At 40.4% G+C, this 15951-nt stretch overlaps 1 protein-coding gene across 2 annotated transcripts in view; it reads left to right on the forward strand.

Annotated features, from left to right (window-relative positions):
• The window catches only part of tbc1d32 (TBC1 domain family, member 32), a 58194-nt gene that overhangs the window by 21810 nt on the left and 20433 nt on the right, over positions 1-15951 (forward strand). For both annotated transcript variants that reach the window (XM_069172370.1, XM_069172371.1), the window contains exons 24-28: positions 6204-6326; positions 8010-8118; positions 10009-10102; positions 10222-10347; positions 13651-13734. In XM_069172370.1, coding sequence (XP_069028471.1) covers positions 6204-6326; positions 8010-8118; positions 10009-10102; positions 10222-10347; positions 13651-13734 — 536 coding nt within the window. The remainder of the gene's footprint in view (positions 1-6203; positions 6327-8009; positions 8119-10008; positions 10103-10221; positions 10348-13650; positions 13735-15951) is intronic.

The following is a 15951-nucleotide window of genomic DNA, read 5'->3' on the forward strand; positions in this document are numbered from 1 at the left end:
ACTCCGCCTGAAGGGATATGACAGCACGGTATACGGAGTGTGCTTTATTGATCCCAGAGGGGGTGGGGGGGGGGATTGCATCAGCAAGGCAGCGTCGACACAGAAGGACACTGCACTGATTAATAAACAATGTGTACCAAGAAATATGAGAATAAAAAGAACATGGAGGGGGGGGAAAAAAGGCCAAAATAGAAATAGTGCAAGCATATGATTAAAAACTACATAGTGTAGTAAGTAGGTTAATAAATGGGTTAATTAAAATCTCCCATAAATACAGTATTAACAAAGCCACCTCTGTGTGTGATTGAGGGCAGAAGCTGGATCACGATTTAAAGGTATAAAAGGGAAAATGCAAAGAGCAATTAATTTACCATTTTCTTTAACAAAGCAATAGATATTTCAGAAACAGGTAAAAAAAATAATAATAATTTGACCCTCCGAGCAGCAAACCGCTCAAACAAGTGCGACGTGTATTCGGATCCTGCAACAAGGCAGGACTTTGTGGTTCCTCTTTAGTCTTTTGCAGGGATTTTAGCCATTTTAATGCGTCTCCACGTACCGATGTTCCTACGAAACAGGTTCCGCCTCGAAACTGCGACTGTGATTGGTTAAAAAAAAAAAAAAGAAAATCTCATTTCCTAAATCATTTCCCGATTTGACGATGAAATGACTTGTTTTGCCACCTTTTACTTCTTGCTTTTCCGACCGCAAACGAGGAAGGAAACTTAAAAAGTAATTACACAAAACAAACAGCTGTCTGATTGACGGACGTTCTGTGAGTGAACATCCTACAAAAACAGCTGGTTTAAATATATATATAAAAAAAAAAACGTAATTTTGCAAAAAAAAACAACAAAAACCATCATTATGCTGAACTGTGATTTTTCTCACCGGCAGCTTTCATGTCGCGCGCGTATATTCATGAGGTTTTATCCGCGAGTTTCTCGTCTTGCTTATTTATGCGTCAGATGAGAGACGGAAACTTCACCTGAGGTCAAACGCAGACAAATTACCACCTCGTGTGATTATGTCACCGCAGTGGAAAGAGGGAGTGTGTGGGGGGGGGGGGGGGGGTTGATATATCACATAATGCCGCATAATGAATAATAGATAACGGCTGCGGGTTGTTCTTCCATCGGCATGTATTTTATTCTCCCGGATGTCGTGGAACATAAAGAAAAGTCGCGTGTTGGATTTTCATAAAGGAAATTCAGCCACGCGTTGAGATCCTCTTTACCAGAAGAAAATATGTGTGTTTGTGTTATTTTTTTTGGGGGGGGGGGGTTACGCCTAAGACGTAGATCTTTGCAAACAGGTCTCATAAACTATCGGTATTATAATGGCAAAGGTTCGGTCGTTTTTTTCTAAAACAGCCGAGCTCTGCAGTTTTCAAGCAAATAGGACCGAAGCGAGAGTAAACAGTCCATTTGTCGGGCCTCGTTTCACGCCGGCGCGACGGTGTTTCTGGAATCCATTTAAAATACGCAACAGTTGTGTTCGCTGTACTGATTGAGCACTTCTTCACCCGCTGCGACAACGTGACTCACTCAAGTTTTGTATTTTAGACAATGGCACGAGTCACACTCATAAGTTACACATTACATTTTGTCTCCGAGAAAAATCTCTTTTTCTGGATGTATTTTCTGAGTGTAAATATGTAAATATGGGTCTTTTATCAGCCGTAGTTTTGTTGTTGTTGTTGTTGTTGTTGTTGTTCCGGATTCCTCTTATTACAAACCCGGTATGTCGCCAAAGCGTGTAAAACGCTCGTAAAGTACGCTACAGATTAATGTGTTAGCATCATTTTTTTTTTTCTTTTGTCGTGCCAAAGGAGGTTTAGGACTGCACCTGGAAATAGAAAAGTCGCACCGAGGAAAGTGGAGCCGGCCCTCTGTGTTGGCATCGAACCCTAACGTGCAAAAATCCTACATTTTAGAAATCTTTTTTTTTTTTAAAGGCTTAAAATATGTTAAAACTTATGACTGATAGAAAAAGTACGAGAACTTTTAGTAAAACAGGCAAAACTAGGCAGGAAGGTTAAATAGCATGTTGCTGACACTTTTTTTTTTTTTTTATTTTAAATAATAAATTTGGCTGCAGCAGCTCCTCCGCCAGCCTCGTTGCTCCTGCATCACGACTCTCGGGCCGCAAAACCTTTTTCCCCCCTGCCGTGTTTTTCTCGGTGCTAACGCCCGCCGAGGCATTCCTGAAGTGCAGCACCCTCGAAAGGCAAAACGACAACAAAAGAAGCCCACCTTTTCCACCCCTCTCGATCCTCACGAGCTAATGAGAGGTAAAAAAAAATCCCTCGGCCCCTTTTTTCCTCGTTTGCTAAAAGCCTCTTTGTTGTCATGGCGACCGGCTCTCATCTTCCCGCCTCCTCCACCCCCTGTCTGAATTGTTTGGGATCGCCTTTATTCGACTCTCTTGCTGTAGAAAATCAACGCTGCCTGGCTTTGTTTTTGTACAGCGGACATTAGCAGGAAAGAGAGCATAAAACTTAAAAAAAATATATATATATTTTTTAAAAATACAGCATGCCAGCACATGAAAAGGTGAGGAGCATTATTTCTGTGCTGTAGGAAAAGTCTGAAGGTTAAAATGACGCTCTGACGTGTGAGAATTGAAAAGTTTTTTTTCCCACAGATATCTTCAGCCTAGACGGGAACATTTGTGATAAAACGAAGGAAAGGTTTCGTGACAAACTGAATTACAATTGATTAGAATTAGAATTTTTTTTTTAAATTTTTTTTTTATTAAGGTAAACTTTTTCGTTTTTATTCTATCGCTCCCGTAAAATCAGATGTTAAAGCGTCCCTCAGGTGGAAGACAAAGTGGAAGAGATTAACTTTTTGTTTTAACGACTGATCAAAAAGCATCAAAGTCCCAATAGTACGGTTGATTGTCGCGATGTGAATATGTAAATTCAGCTACTAATTGGGCTTTTCACACCTGGATTCACTCAATCACTTGTTTTCTGCTTGTCGAGTCTTTTTTTTTTAAATGATTTCGTGACTGAATAGAAATGAATTCATGCAACATTTCAGTCGGCACCACGTTAATATGGATTTTTCCGATTTTGTTATTTTTTTTAATATTTTTTTTTTTTTTTTTAAATTTCTACTTCTGACTTCCAGTGATACGTTCTAAATAGCGCCCGGTATGAAGCTGACCATCTGCGTGACGAATCGATCCGCGGCACGCTCATCGGTCGCGCACCGCCCGGCAGATGACTCCCGGTTGGACGTAATCGGTCTTCGTGGAGGAGGTGATCATCTGCCGTAAAAACCTGTTGCGAAGCGTCCATCAACTAGAGTACGTTGTCGTCCCGGTCGGTCTGAACGACAACAAGACGAATTGCTGCGTTTCAGACGCCGACTGCACCCGAGCTCCAAAAAAAACAAAACCGCAGACAGACATAAATAGACATATAAAACATAAATAGACGTTTATACAGCTCAGAAAGAAAGAAGCATACACGTGTGTGACACTGCTCCGTCCACATCGCGGTCCTGCGCTCCGTCGGCTGGCGTGATCCCGAGTCAAAGGCAACATGGACATTAGCGTTTTCTGTTGGGACTGGTGAAAGAATCAGTTATATATTCTGAGTTTTCAACTATTCCGGGGGAAGATTGTTGGACTTCATAGACACCTGTCAGTTAAAATTAGCTGACATAATCGATTATTTGACAAAGGATGCGTCGACCAAAATGCTCCTTTTCTGTGCTCGTGGACTGAGGATCTTTGGGGGTGGTTAGAGACTGCTGTTTTGATGAAACGAGTAATTTGATTATGTCAGCTGTAAAATTGTGGGCACTTTGTACTCTTATCTGATGATTTGTTAACCAATCCAGGAAGAATTTAGTAAATTAAACAGTTGTGAAAATGATCATAGGATGAAACCCCCTGCCGGGCCATAATTTGCTTTTAAGAAGTGCGGCACCGATTGGACACTTGTTCTTCACTACACTCGGTCCAAAAAAAGAAACGACAACAACAACAACAACAACAAAAAAACTATCAAAGAGACAAATTACAACAAAAAAACTATCAAAGAGACAAATGGGAAGTCGGCCCGGTTCTCCGTCTCTTTGTTTCAAACCGAGAGAGGTCGAAAAGGACTGACAGACTTTCAGCTTCTCGCTGTGCGGCTGTCAGAGTGAGTGAGTCGACCTGTCAGTCAAACGGGAGTCCAGTCAGCTGCCCGGCACGTCAGGAAACCGAGCAGCTGCTTAAAAAAAAGGAAACATGTTTCTCTCAAGGACTAACACACACTCCTGACACACACACACACACACACACACACACACACACACACACACACACACACACACACACACACACACACACACACACTCCTGTCACAACATGCACCCTTTTTTGTACATCAGCGCTCCGAACACACACTGTTTAAACATTGAAATGACATTTTGTGAAAAGTGGGAGTCGGGTCATTTAAACAGTCTTTTAAATGTTCAGAAATAACTCTGACATTTCTGCTCACTTCATCGTTCATTTGCAGGTTTTTTTTAATTTTTTTTTTTTTCTGATAAAAAAAAATAAATAAAAAAACGTTGGTCCACCAAGAGCCGTGGCGATGAAGAAAAAAAAATCGACTTGCACTCAAGACTGTTTAGAAATACAGTGATATGCTATTAAATGCAAAAAAGAAATTCACGAATTTATCTTAAATTACCTTGAACGTAAGACAGTAGAAAAAAAAAACAAAGTTATAGTTTATTGTTATTAAGATCCAAAAGGAACAGCTGGATTTTCCCTTTGATGCATTAGACCCGCCCCCTTCTACAGTTTACCCGTTTATCAGCTGATCGACGCGTCATTGCGGCCTCAATCCCTCAAGAACTGTGTTCCTCTATTTGGGTTTTCATGCTGGTAAATGGCAATCGAGAAAAAGAAGAATACCGCGCAACATTTCCAAATATACCTCGTACAAGTGTATTTGTGTCGAGTTGATGAGAGTCTGGGAGATGCTGAAACGCACTGAGAGAGGCATTTCGGAGGTCTACGTCCACCACGAAATGAAGCTGGTCTCCGTTGCTGTCAGCTGAGGAAGTGTAATGTCCGGTTGATGCTGACAGAGTTCAGGATCAACAGATTACTCGCGAGAAAAGACGGCGTGCCGCCCGTCTCACGTCCGAGCCTGGATCTTTTACTAGTTAGGTGTGAATAAAAAAAAAAAGAAAAGTAATCCCAATCCTCCTTGAGAGACCCAATTTGCTGCAGATTTAATATGCATGACCAATTTTGACAGGATTAATTGCGGCGGTAGTCTGGAGAGCAGGTAGACAATAAACATTCACTAGATGGTCTGTGATTAATGCTGCACGTCCTTGACAGGCATATGGGATCTTTCTAATAAGCACTTAAATATGGTCTAAATTAAAGAGCCGCTCTGAAGGGAAAAAAGGTGGAGGGGGGAGGGAAATTTAAGGTCTTGTGACAGCGGCTACCGCTTCCGTTCCTCTCTGAAGTATTTTACATATATAATTAATTAAAAAAAAAAGGTTTTTACTTGTATAACTGTGACTTGCTGTAACCGTAGATTGGATATAAAAGTGGACGTAGCTTCCGAGTCTGAAAATATAGGTCGATGCAGAAGTGCCTTTTTTTTTTTTTTTAGCTGCAATACCACCGAGTGCCACCAGAGGTCGGCTCAAAAAAAAAAGCCTCCATAGACTCCCATTCAACTTCTCTCATGAATTTCTCAGTCAATAAAATTTCTCCACGAGTTATTTCAGTTTTGCTGGCTGATGCCGCTCCTTAATAGCCTCCTGGCGGTCCATCTGAAAATAATTCTGTCGTTAACTATAAAACAAACTTCAAAATGCCGCGTTTTTGGTGGCGGCGGGTCGTGTTTGATTGACAGGCCTGTGGTGCAACTTGGTTACGGCTATCGGTGGGCGGGACGTAGTATCTTTGGGTTTCCAAACTGTAACGGGAGGGGGGGGGGGGTAAACTGTACCGACTGACCCAGCGCCTCGCAGACACAGAAGGCCAGAGGACATAGACAGCCAACGTCCAAATGTCCCCCCCCCCCTCCCCGCTGTGTAGCATGTGCTAAGTTACACTTTGCAATTCTCACCGCTGCCGTTCTGCTACAGTATCTCCGGGGCTGCCAGTCGTCTCCGTATTTAGTCCGCCTTTTGTTTGTGTTTGTTTGTTTGTGTGCTTCTGCCCCGCAGGCTGCTCAGCGTGCTGTGCTGTAATCTGGACTCCTTCCTGCTGCTGGAGAGCCAGTACAACATCCGCCCCATGCTGCTGCAGAGCCAGAAGGACAACGTCTCCGACCCGGACGCCGAGGACGGGTACGAGCTCGTAAACGGCAAACGCGCTATTATTGTACACCGATCAGACAATTTTGTCATTATTGTTTTTACAATTTTCCTCCTTTTTTTTTTTTTTTTATCCCCCCCCAAAAAAATGAAATACCAAGTTTGTGTCAATGTGACTTCACTTCTGCTATGAATTCCAACTACGGTAATATTGTGTTTTGGGGGGGGGGGGGGGGGCGTGTCTGTTTGATTGGCAGGCCTGTGGTGCAGTCAGGTTACCACTATCGGTGGGCGGGGGACGTAGTATCACCAATCGGATTGAGTCAGATCCAAAGATAGCTCCTCCCCCCCAAAACGGCCAAGTTCAGAAGGACTCCTGCAGCTTCCCCAGACCTTGGATGTTTTCTCCAAAAGTCCCGGCTCCTCCAGCAGACATTCAGACCTTTTAATAGTCTCTCATTCACAGTTTTGTTTTGCTTCCCTGTGCATCATCCTGATATGACAGCCCTCCCCTCCCTCCCCTCCCCCCATTTTGGCAATGTAATCATTGCTCAGGATGAGAAATTGTTTGTTTGTTTGCGTCGTCACAAAATAAAAATGAAATGAAGCGCAGAGGAAGTGTGTGTGTGTGGGGGGTGGGAGGCCATTTTCTGAAAGTGTGTGTTGGAGAGCCCCCCTCTCCCGGTAATGGCTGACGGAGCCGAGGCTGCTGGTTACGAATGGAAATGGCCCTCAAAATGCCAACTCACTTTCACGTGTCTGAGTGCTGGCTCAATTTTTGGAGAGTAATGACTTGTTAATTTATTCTCCCATCTCCCGGCCCTCTCCAGCTCCCATCATCATCACGGACATCGCCATACCCTCTTTTCTTTTCTTTTTTACCTTCCTCTCTTTCTTTTATTTTTTTATTCCCGTTCAATGTCATCTAAACTTCTTTTTTTCATTTTTTTTTTTCACATCTAACCTTTGATTCACCTTTGTTGTCTTTTGCTCTCTTTACTACTGTTTTTTTTTTTGTTGTTGTTTGCTTCTTACCTTTTTAAATATAAATAACACCTGAATTCACCGATTAAAATTTTACTTGACTTGTTTCAGCCATAACAAACGGTTTAAAACAAATGTATGTGAATTACAGTTTCTGGCAAATGCGCCCTCGGAAAGAGGACTGAACAAGAAAAACTGTCCTCTGTATTACAAATTTTCAAGCTCAAATTACTTGAGCTGTAAGAACCCATCTACCGAGGGTGACAGCCCTTCGATCCTTAAGTGCCTTTGTAATTAGAATATTCTCTGATCTTATCCGAGCTGCGAACATTAAAACCCTTCTTCACCCTTTTTAAAACTCTCCGCCAAGTCTTTCATGTCCTTCATGACCCAGGAACTTACAGAAGTTGAGAAGTGCGGTGCCATTTAAAAAAAAAAAAAAATGTTTTATTCAACCTCATCAAAGAAAAGTATTACATTTATCACTTGCACATCCATGTTTGCATAATTGGTCACAAGTACTTTTTCCGTAATCTTTTATTTTCAGTTTTTCACACGATCTGAACATTTACGACATCAGGGCTCGAGTCCGTCCCCCTTAATTTAACTGTCCTCACATCTTTTTTTTTTTTTTTTTTTTGGTGTCTAAATCTGCCTCGTGGAAGCGATTACAAAACCTCCAATGAGAGTTTTAATAAAGGTTAATCTCCTCTCCTCCTGCTCTGTCCTCAGGGAGTTCATCATCGACAGTCTGTCGGTGGAGAGGAATCATGTCCTGGTTCGGGTCAGCGCGGTGGGAGGTCCGTCCGAGAGGACGCTGCCGTCTCGAGCCATTGACGAGGTGAGCAGCTGTGCTTTAACGTTCAACCTTCGACTGGTTCGACGGTTCATTTTTCATATGCTGACACTTCTTTGGCACTTTAAAGTCTTGGATGTTCGCACGAAAGAGAACTGGAAATATATGTGTCTTTAATATGGGTTTGAGATTAAAAAAAAAAAAAAGTAGCACGAAGTGGTTCGCAGGGACAAAATGCTTTTTACTTAATTGTCAGCTTTTTTTTTTTTTTTTTTTTTATTTCAACAGACAGAAACCAGCGAAATGTTGAACACATTAAAACAGCTGCCTTTTGTTTTTTGCCATATGTTTGACATTTTAGTGTCAAAAAATGCATTTGGTTATGTTTCATACCGTGGATGAAGCAGGTAACAGGTGGATGGATAATAGACTGACAGATAATTGACACTTTGCTTTTCAAAAGGGTTGACATTTTTATGAGATTTTCTGCATCCAAAAAAATTCAACATTATCGACAACAGTATTTAAAATAAGTAATATAAATAACAAAATACCAAAGTATCTTCCGGTAAACAAAGAGAAACTGATCTCAGCAGACAAACGTACTTAAACATTTATAGTTCTGTTACATTTTAACGTTGTTTCATGGAGCCAAAATGTTTTTTGTTTTTTTGTGTGTGGTCAGAACCAAAACTGTGGAAAAACTATTTTCGTAAAACTTTGGGAAATTGTTCCTCTCGCCATTCCTCGTGTGCACAAACAGTATTCCTGGTGCTCATGAGCCAAACGCAAAAACCCATTCATCCATTTCTATCCTGTGATTCAGGTCATTTTTATTACAGATGAAAATTGTCGTACTGATTACCGTATCAGTCGTGTGTTCGAAGCCTGCAGCCTGATTTACTGTGTTTTTTTTGGTATATATATTAATTATTTAGTTGCTGTTAATGCTAAAGTCAAAACGGGAGCTAATTTATGCTGAAGTCAAGGAAATGATATTAAAGAGAGTATAAATTTGTTTAGTGTTTCCTACACGTTTTACAGATCATTGTGCTGAAACGACGGTTATTTGTGACATTAGTGACAGAACAAGAAACTGAGATTTACTTTTGAAAAAACTATGAACAAAATTACCCCCCCCCCCAAAATAAAAGTCAAGTATTTACAAACCACGCTGCTCACAGAATCCCTCTGAGTCCTAAAAGCTGCATAATGATTCCATGCGATCATCAGCGCTTTTCCCCAACATACATGTTTTGGTTTTTTTTTTTTCCAGAGAAGCACATCACTGAGTGGTAGACTCAAATACCACCAGGAGATTATCACGAAGAGTGAAGGGCGCACAGACAAATGGATCAAAAGGCATGCTTCCTAAATCTCATTAACATTTAGAGCATATTATTTTTGGCGAGTCACACGCTGAGCTCAAAAGTTCAGAAAAAAACAAGTTATGACGAGAGTAATGACTGCAACTCGACATGAAAAAGAGGAACAAATGAAGGAATAGAGAGAGAGAACCAAAAAAAAGAAAAGAAAAAAAAAAAAGGAGGCAATAAGTGATGGCGCATAAATATAAACAACCATGTCATGAACTGCTTCCAGCTCATTGCAAAACAATCGCTCGGTAATGAAGTCGTCAACGGGTCGGCGTGTAACGGCGCCGCCCTCCTCGCAGTTTCCACGGTTTTAAAAAGAAAATGCAGCCATCAAACAGTTTTAGTGTAGTGCATTCAAATACAAACTAATACGAACAGTCAGTGCAGCATAATTATGCATTAATAACCCATAAAAATAAAACATAAAAAGACAAAACGACTGTCGGGGGGGTGGAAATTAAAGAACACATTACAAATATCACGAGTCATGCAGGTTTTAAAACATCAGTACATCTTGTTGTGAGGGCGTCACTGAGTTTCCTTTATCTGCTGGCTCCAGGGAGATCATCCTTACCCCTGGCCCATGTTTTCATGCGACCCACTGCCTCACTGCTACACGCTGGACCCACCGGAGGGCCTCCAGAACTCAAAGGGTAGGAGACGCATTGACGAAACTGCCTGTTAATAACTTCGTTTGCATAATGTTGATTTTTTTTTTTCTCCCACCTAGTTTTTATTTATTTATTTATTTATTTTACCAACTCATGTACAGACTCTGAGATTAGCGCGTTTCTGGCTTCGTCGGCAGACCCGAAGAATGACGATAGCTGGATGGAAAAATGTCGGCGACTCTACTGCAAAACCATGACTTCGAAACCCAACATCCTGACTGGGGAGGGTGAGTTACTTGTACTCGGGCAACCCTAGCGAGGACATTTTACCTTTTAGGGAAAAAAAAAAAAGATAATATAAAGTAGCATAAAGATAATACAGTATATCTCTGCCAACATTTTTGAAGTGTGCAATGACTACGGCATAGAATGAACCGCTGGGAATTTACATTATCGAACAAAAGGAATCTAAAGTTAAAGAGAAAAAGTAATAAAGATTTTCAAGTAACTCCAATAAAAAAAACAACTTCTAAAAGCTAATTCTGGGTTGTCGAGTGTTTGGCTTCATGCAAAGAAAATGGTGGTGATTCTCAAGTCACTGACAAGAAAGCCAGAAGGGAGAATACCATGTACAGTTTTAGTAGCTAATAGCTATAAGCGCTACAATAACGGCCATCAGTGATAAAATCTCTGAGATGCCCTTCACCCGTTAAATTCTGGATATAAGATAAGTCGACCCTCCTTTTGGTTTCTACTTTGACTATGTAGTAAACATGTGATCACTGATCTTTTCCCTGTCTATTTCTGCTGGGAACCTTTTAAAAGTCGCACCTTTTTAACTTTCTCGTAATCTGTTATATATATATTTTATATTCTTACACATTGTTGTCTTTTTTTTTTTTTTTTCTGCCATGTCACGTATTTTATAGTATATCTATTTTCTTTCTTTCTTTTATTTATCCTAAAAAAAATGGTTTTACCTTTATTTTATTGTGAAGCACCTTGTACTGCAAGGTCCTATATAAATAAAGTTTGATTTGAAGTGATATTTAAAGTCTTCCGCATACAAGTGAGTATTTACAATGAAGAATATGCTTCACCTTCACGTCTTCGTACCGCACGCACAAAGTCAAATATGTTAGCTTTTACGCCGTCACTTTTTTTTTTTGTCGCTCCCTTTACACTTTGTAAATAAGTGTACTAATAATTATGAGAAGCACAAAAAACGAATTCTATGTGATACAATCCAAGTAAACCGAACCGCACTTCATCGTCTGCTGACGTCTTCTATTGTAATGCAGGTGCACTTTTACATAAATGTGATGTCCGTGATGCTTATTAGAGCTCATCATCGCCATTGACAGCCACGATAAAATTGCACCTAAGCCTACTTTCCCCCTATGTGGGGAATAAATAGCTGAGATTCAAGGAAGGCAGAAATACATTCAAAATGAAGGAGGTAGCTGACGATCTTGTCATTAATGCTTGTACTGTATGGTGATTGCTTCCTTTCATCAGCGCTCTGTTGAACTCAGCCTGTAACAGCATTTACTCTCTGCTGCTCATTTAAGGCTTTTCACTGGAAGAACCACAATCAGGATGTGTTATCTTTAAAGGCTCCCCTCCGCTGTACAAGTGCTATTTTATTTGGCATATCATTAACCGCACAAAAACCTTGTATTTCGCTTTTCAAGAAACATTCAATGATGAAAATTGGAGCATTTACGGTCTGACTACTGAATTAACCCAATTTACTCGGCAGTTTATTGAAGGTTTACTCGTGTCTGGTTGTGGGTCTGAAGACGCCGTGATTATCACTTGACTTTCATTCAGCCCCGAAGACGAAAAAAATGATTAACTATACTATCTCTTTATCAAAACACTTACGATTAGAAGTGTTACACGTTCGATACCTCACTATCTTGTCAGCGTATTGATCGCTTAATTGGTCTCTCTGCAGCATTCACCAGAGTCACTGAGTTGCGATTGTGAATCCTGCTGCTGGTTTACGATCGGCGCTCATTGTCCTTTCTGAACTGGCAGCCGGTGAAATGATCGTAAGGCTGCACCGCTGTGTTTACAAAACATCCTAATTCGCATATTTATTTGTATAGAATGAGGGGGAAAAGTGCACCTGTGAGCTTGTGTCAGGTGAAATTTAAAATTGAGCATTGTAGCATTCAATTCTCTCCTCGGTAATGTCGTTTGGCTTTGAAAAAAAAACCAACCAAAAAACATCTTTTTGTAAGAAAAATGTAAAATTGAAACTTTGACAATGTTTGAAAGTAAGTAAAACTGTCACCGGGAAAACACCAAATCATTTTAGTATTATGGCTGAAAATAAACGAATGCAAACTGTAGATTAGTAATACAACGATTGGAAATACTCTCTGGGTCTGAAAAGTGAAGGCAAAGAAAAAAAACAAAAAAAACAACAAAAACAAAAACAAACTTAAAGTGCACTACCACTGACGGCCACTAGGGGCTGGCTCCAAAAGAAAATTCTGGCTGCATAGACATCCCATTCAAATTTTCCCATTAAATACCACGTCAATCCATTTTTTTCCACAAATCGTTACGGTGTCGTTAGCTCAATTCACTCCTTCTGATGAGTGTCAGATTAAAAATTAGACCTCAAAGAGAGGTATGTTTAGGGGCGGGCCAGGTTTTATTAACATGCTGTTGGGTTTCTGGTATCGGTGGGCGGGCATACTGTCCTCAGGAACCAAAAAAATCTCCAAAAAAACCAAAAGATTGTGACAGCCAAAATCCCAAAAGCAGCTGTTCACAAACCGACGGGTGACGTCACAGAAGGTTGCCACTTGGATACGACACACGGTACAGCTGCCAAGTTTTTCCAAGTTAAAGTAAAGGTGTTCAAAAAGGTGTTAGAAAGGTGTTTCAAATACATGTCTAAACAAATTATAAAGATATTAACAATTTAGAAACTCCTGACTTTGGTTAATCAGCAGGTTTCCGTACCTTCTCATTTTTGTTTCCGGCCTAACTGTGTTGTGAGAGGTCGGTGTTGTAGTATTGCTGTGTTTTCTCTCGAAGCCTCGTTGCCCTGTGTTTCCCCTCTTACTCCCGCAATTAGGTCTTCAGTGATTGAGGGTGGTTTCTTTGCACGGCAATGTGATATGACACTAAAAGCCAGGCTGAGAGCGGCATGTACTCAAGAGACACTCGGGGGGGCAGTGAAGCTGTAAATTTAAATGAGCGGATGCACAAAGTCCCACTGAAAGTTTTTCCGTATGTGTTTTTTTTTTTTTTTTTTGCAGTTGATCCATGATTTTCTGTCGGAGATAAATCCATCCGAGATTTGACGAGTGCTGCGTCATTTCTAAACTGTCTATATGTTTTATTGGTATTTATTAATGCTTATGAGCTCGCTGGATGACTCAGGGAAATGATGTATCCAGACCACTTACAGCTGCTTAAAAGCCTACATAACAGGATGTTATCCACCGACTATAAATATCTGAAGTAAAGCACCTGACATATCTGAATACAGAAATTGGATTTTATTTTAATGCAATTTTTATTGTAGCTCTACAAGCTTATTTTTTATGCGTGTTTTTGCTCCTCAGTGCTGGCTGACCTTCTGGATAAAGTTGTGGCCCATCTATCCAGCTCCGCCACCGAGTGCTTCTTCTCTCCGGCTTGTCACAAAGGTCAGTGGAGACGAACAGCTTCTTTTTCTTGTCAATTTAGTCCAAAGGAAACAAAGGAAAACAACTACAGGGCACTCAGTGGCTCAGTGAACTCAGCCAGACTCTCTGAACATCAATCTAACTTCTGTCCTCAGCTCTCTTCCTGTTACCCTGTGGGTCATAAAAATAACATGAAGATCATGGTTGTTGTTTTTTTACCTATTTGTAGTAGCAGAATATAAAGTACAAAACCATACACAAATGTATCAACATCTTATTTTGATGCAGTGTAAAAACAACATGGTTAGGTTTAAGGAAACAAAAACAATGTGGTTAGGATTAGGAAAACAAAACAACGTGGTTAGGATTAGGAAAACAAAACAACGTGGTTAGGATTAGGAAAACAAAACAACGTGGTTAGGATTAGGAAAACAAAACAACATGGTTAGGATTAGGAAAACAAAACCACGTGGTTGGGATTAGCAAGGCAAGGTAAGTTTATTTGTATAGCACATTTCAACAACAAGGCAATTCAAAGTGCTTCACATAAAACCATTAAAATCATCAAAACATCAGGCAAAGGAAAAGCTAATTTAAAAACAATTAAGAACATTGATCGAAACATTAAAAACAGTCATTAAAACATTAAACAAGCTAAAAATAGAATGAAAGTTACAGTGTAGTTTAAGGAATAAAATACAGTAATAAAATGCAGAAATGCAGGAAATTGATCAACATCCTTGAGTCTGGTTCAATTAAAGGCAGCAAACAGAAAAGTATTCAATCTTGATTTGAAGCAGCTGAGAGTCTCAGCAGACCTGCAGCTTTCTGGGAGTTTGTTCCAGATATGTGGAGCAGAACAACTGAACGCTGCTTCTCCATGTTTAGTTCTGACTCTGGGGACAGAAAGGAGACTCGTCCCAGACGACCTGAGGGGTCGGGATGGTTCATAAGGTCGCAGCAGATCAGAAATGTATTTTGGCCCTAAACCATTCAGTGCTTTATAAACCAACAGCAGGATTTTAAAGTCAATTATTTGTTTGTAAAGACTTCAGAACTGGAGTGATGTAATCCACTTTCTTGGTCTTAGTGAGAACTCGAGCTGCAGCGTTCTGATTGACTTTTAAAAGAGACCCTTAAACACACCGTTACAATAGTCGAGTCTACTGAAGATAAAGGGACAAGTTTTTCCAAATCCTGTTGAGACATAAGTCCTCTAATCCTTGATATATTCTTTACGTGATAGTAGGCTGATTTTGTAATTGTCTTGATATGGCTGTTCAGATTGAGGTCTGAATCCATGACTACATCTAGATTTCTGGCTCGGTTTGTGGTTTTTAACATCAGTTATTGAAGCTGAGCGCTGACTTTCAATCATTCTTCCTTGGCCCCAAAAACAATTACTTCTGTTTTATCTTTGTTTAATTGAAGAAAATTTTGGCACATCCAGTTGTTGATTTGTTCAATGCATTTACCCAACCCTTGTATGGGATTATAGTCCCCTGGCGATATAGTTATGTAGATTTGTGTGTCGTCTGCATAATTATGATAACACATTTTGTTTCTTTCCATAATCTGAGCCAGTGGAAGCATGTAGATGTTGAACAGAAGAGGCCCCATAATTGAACCTTGTGGAACACCACATGTCATTTTAGTCCGCTCTGATGTGTCATTAGCTACAGACAAAGTATTCTCGGTCCTTCAAGTAGGATTCAAACCAGTTTAGGAAAACAAAACAACGTGTTTAGGATTAGGAAAACAAAACCACGGGGTTGGGATTAGGAAAACAAAACAGCATGGTTGGGATTAGGAAAACAAAACAACGTGGTTGGGATTAGGAAAACAAAACAACATGGTTGGGATTAGGAAAACAAAACAACGTGGTTGGGATTAGGAAAACAAAACCACGTGAAACCGGCTTTCAGGAGGTGGAATTAAAGGTCAAATATCAACTTTTAGCAGCACTTTTATCATCAGACCTCGTTCACACATCTCCGAGACACTTGAGAGACGAGCAAACCTGTCAACGCTTGGTGGTGGGTAAAGTCGTGTGTCGGGGGAGGCTGACTGACAGACTCACAAAACCCACATGTGCACTGAGGGTGAACCGGGAACAGCTTGAACAGCAGTGCTTCTCAAAACAAGCTTACATGTTTTCCCACGAGAGGCACTTGTGCAGCTGGTTTTGTGGAGAGACTGTTATGCAAATAAAAAAAAAAACAGAATTAATGATTTAAT

This window comes from Embiotoca jacksoni, unplaced genomic scaffold, assembly GCF_022577435.1.
Source record: "Embiotoca jacksoni isolate LCO1_2020_lvr unplaced genomic scaffold, fEmbJac1.0.p SCAF_52, whole genome shotgun sequence".
Classification (NCBI taxonomy): Eukaryota; Metazoa; Chordata; class Actinopteri; family Embiotocidae; genus Embiotoca; species Embiotoca jacksoni.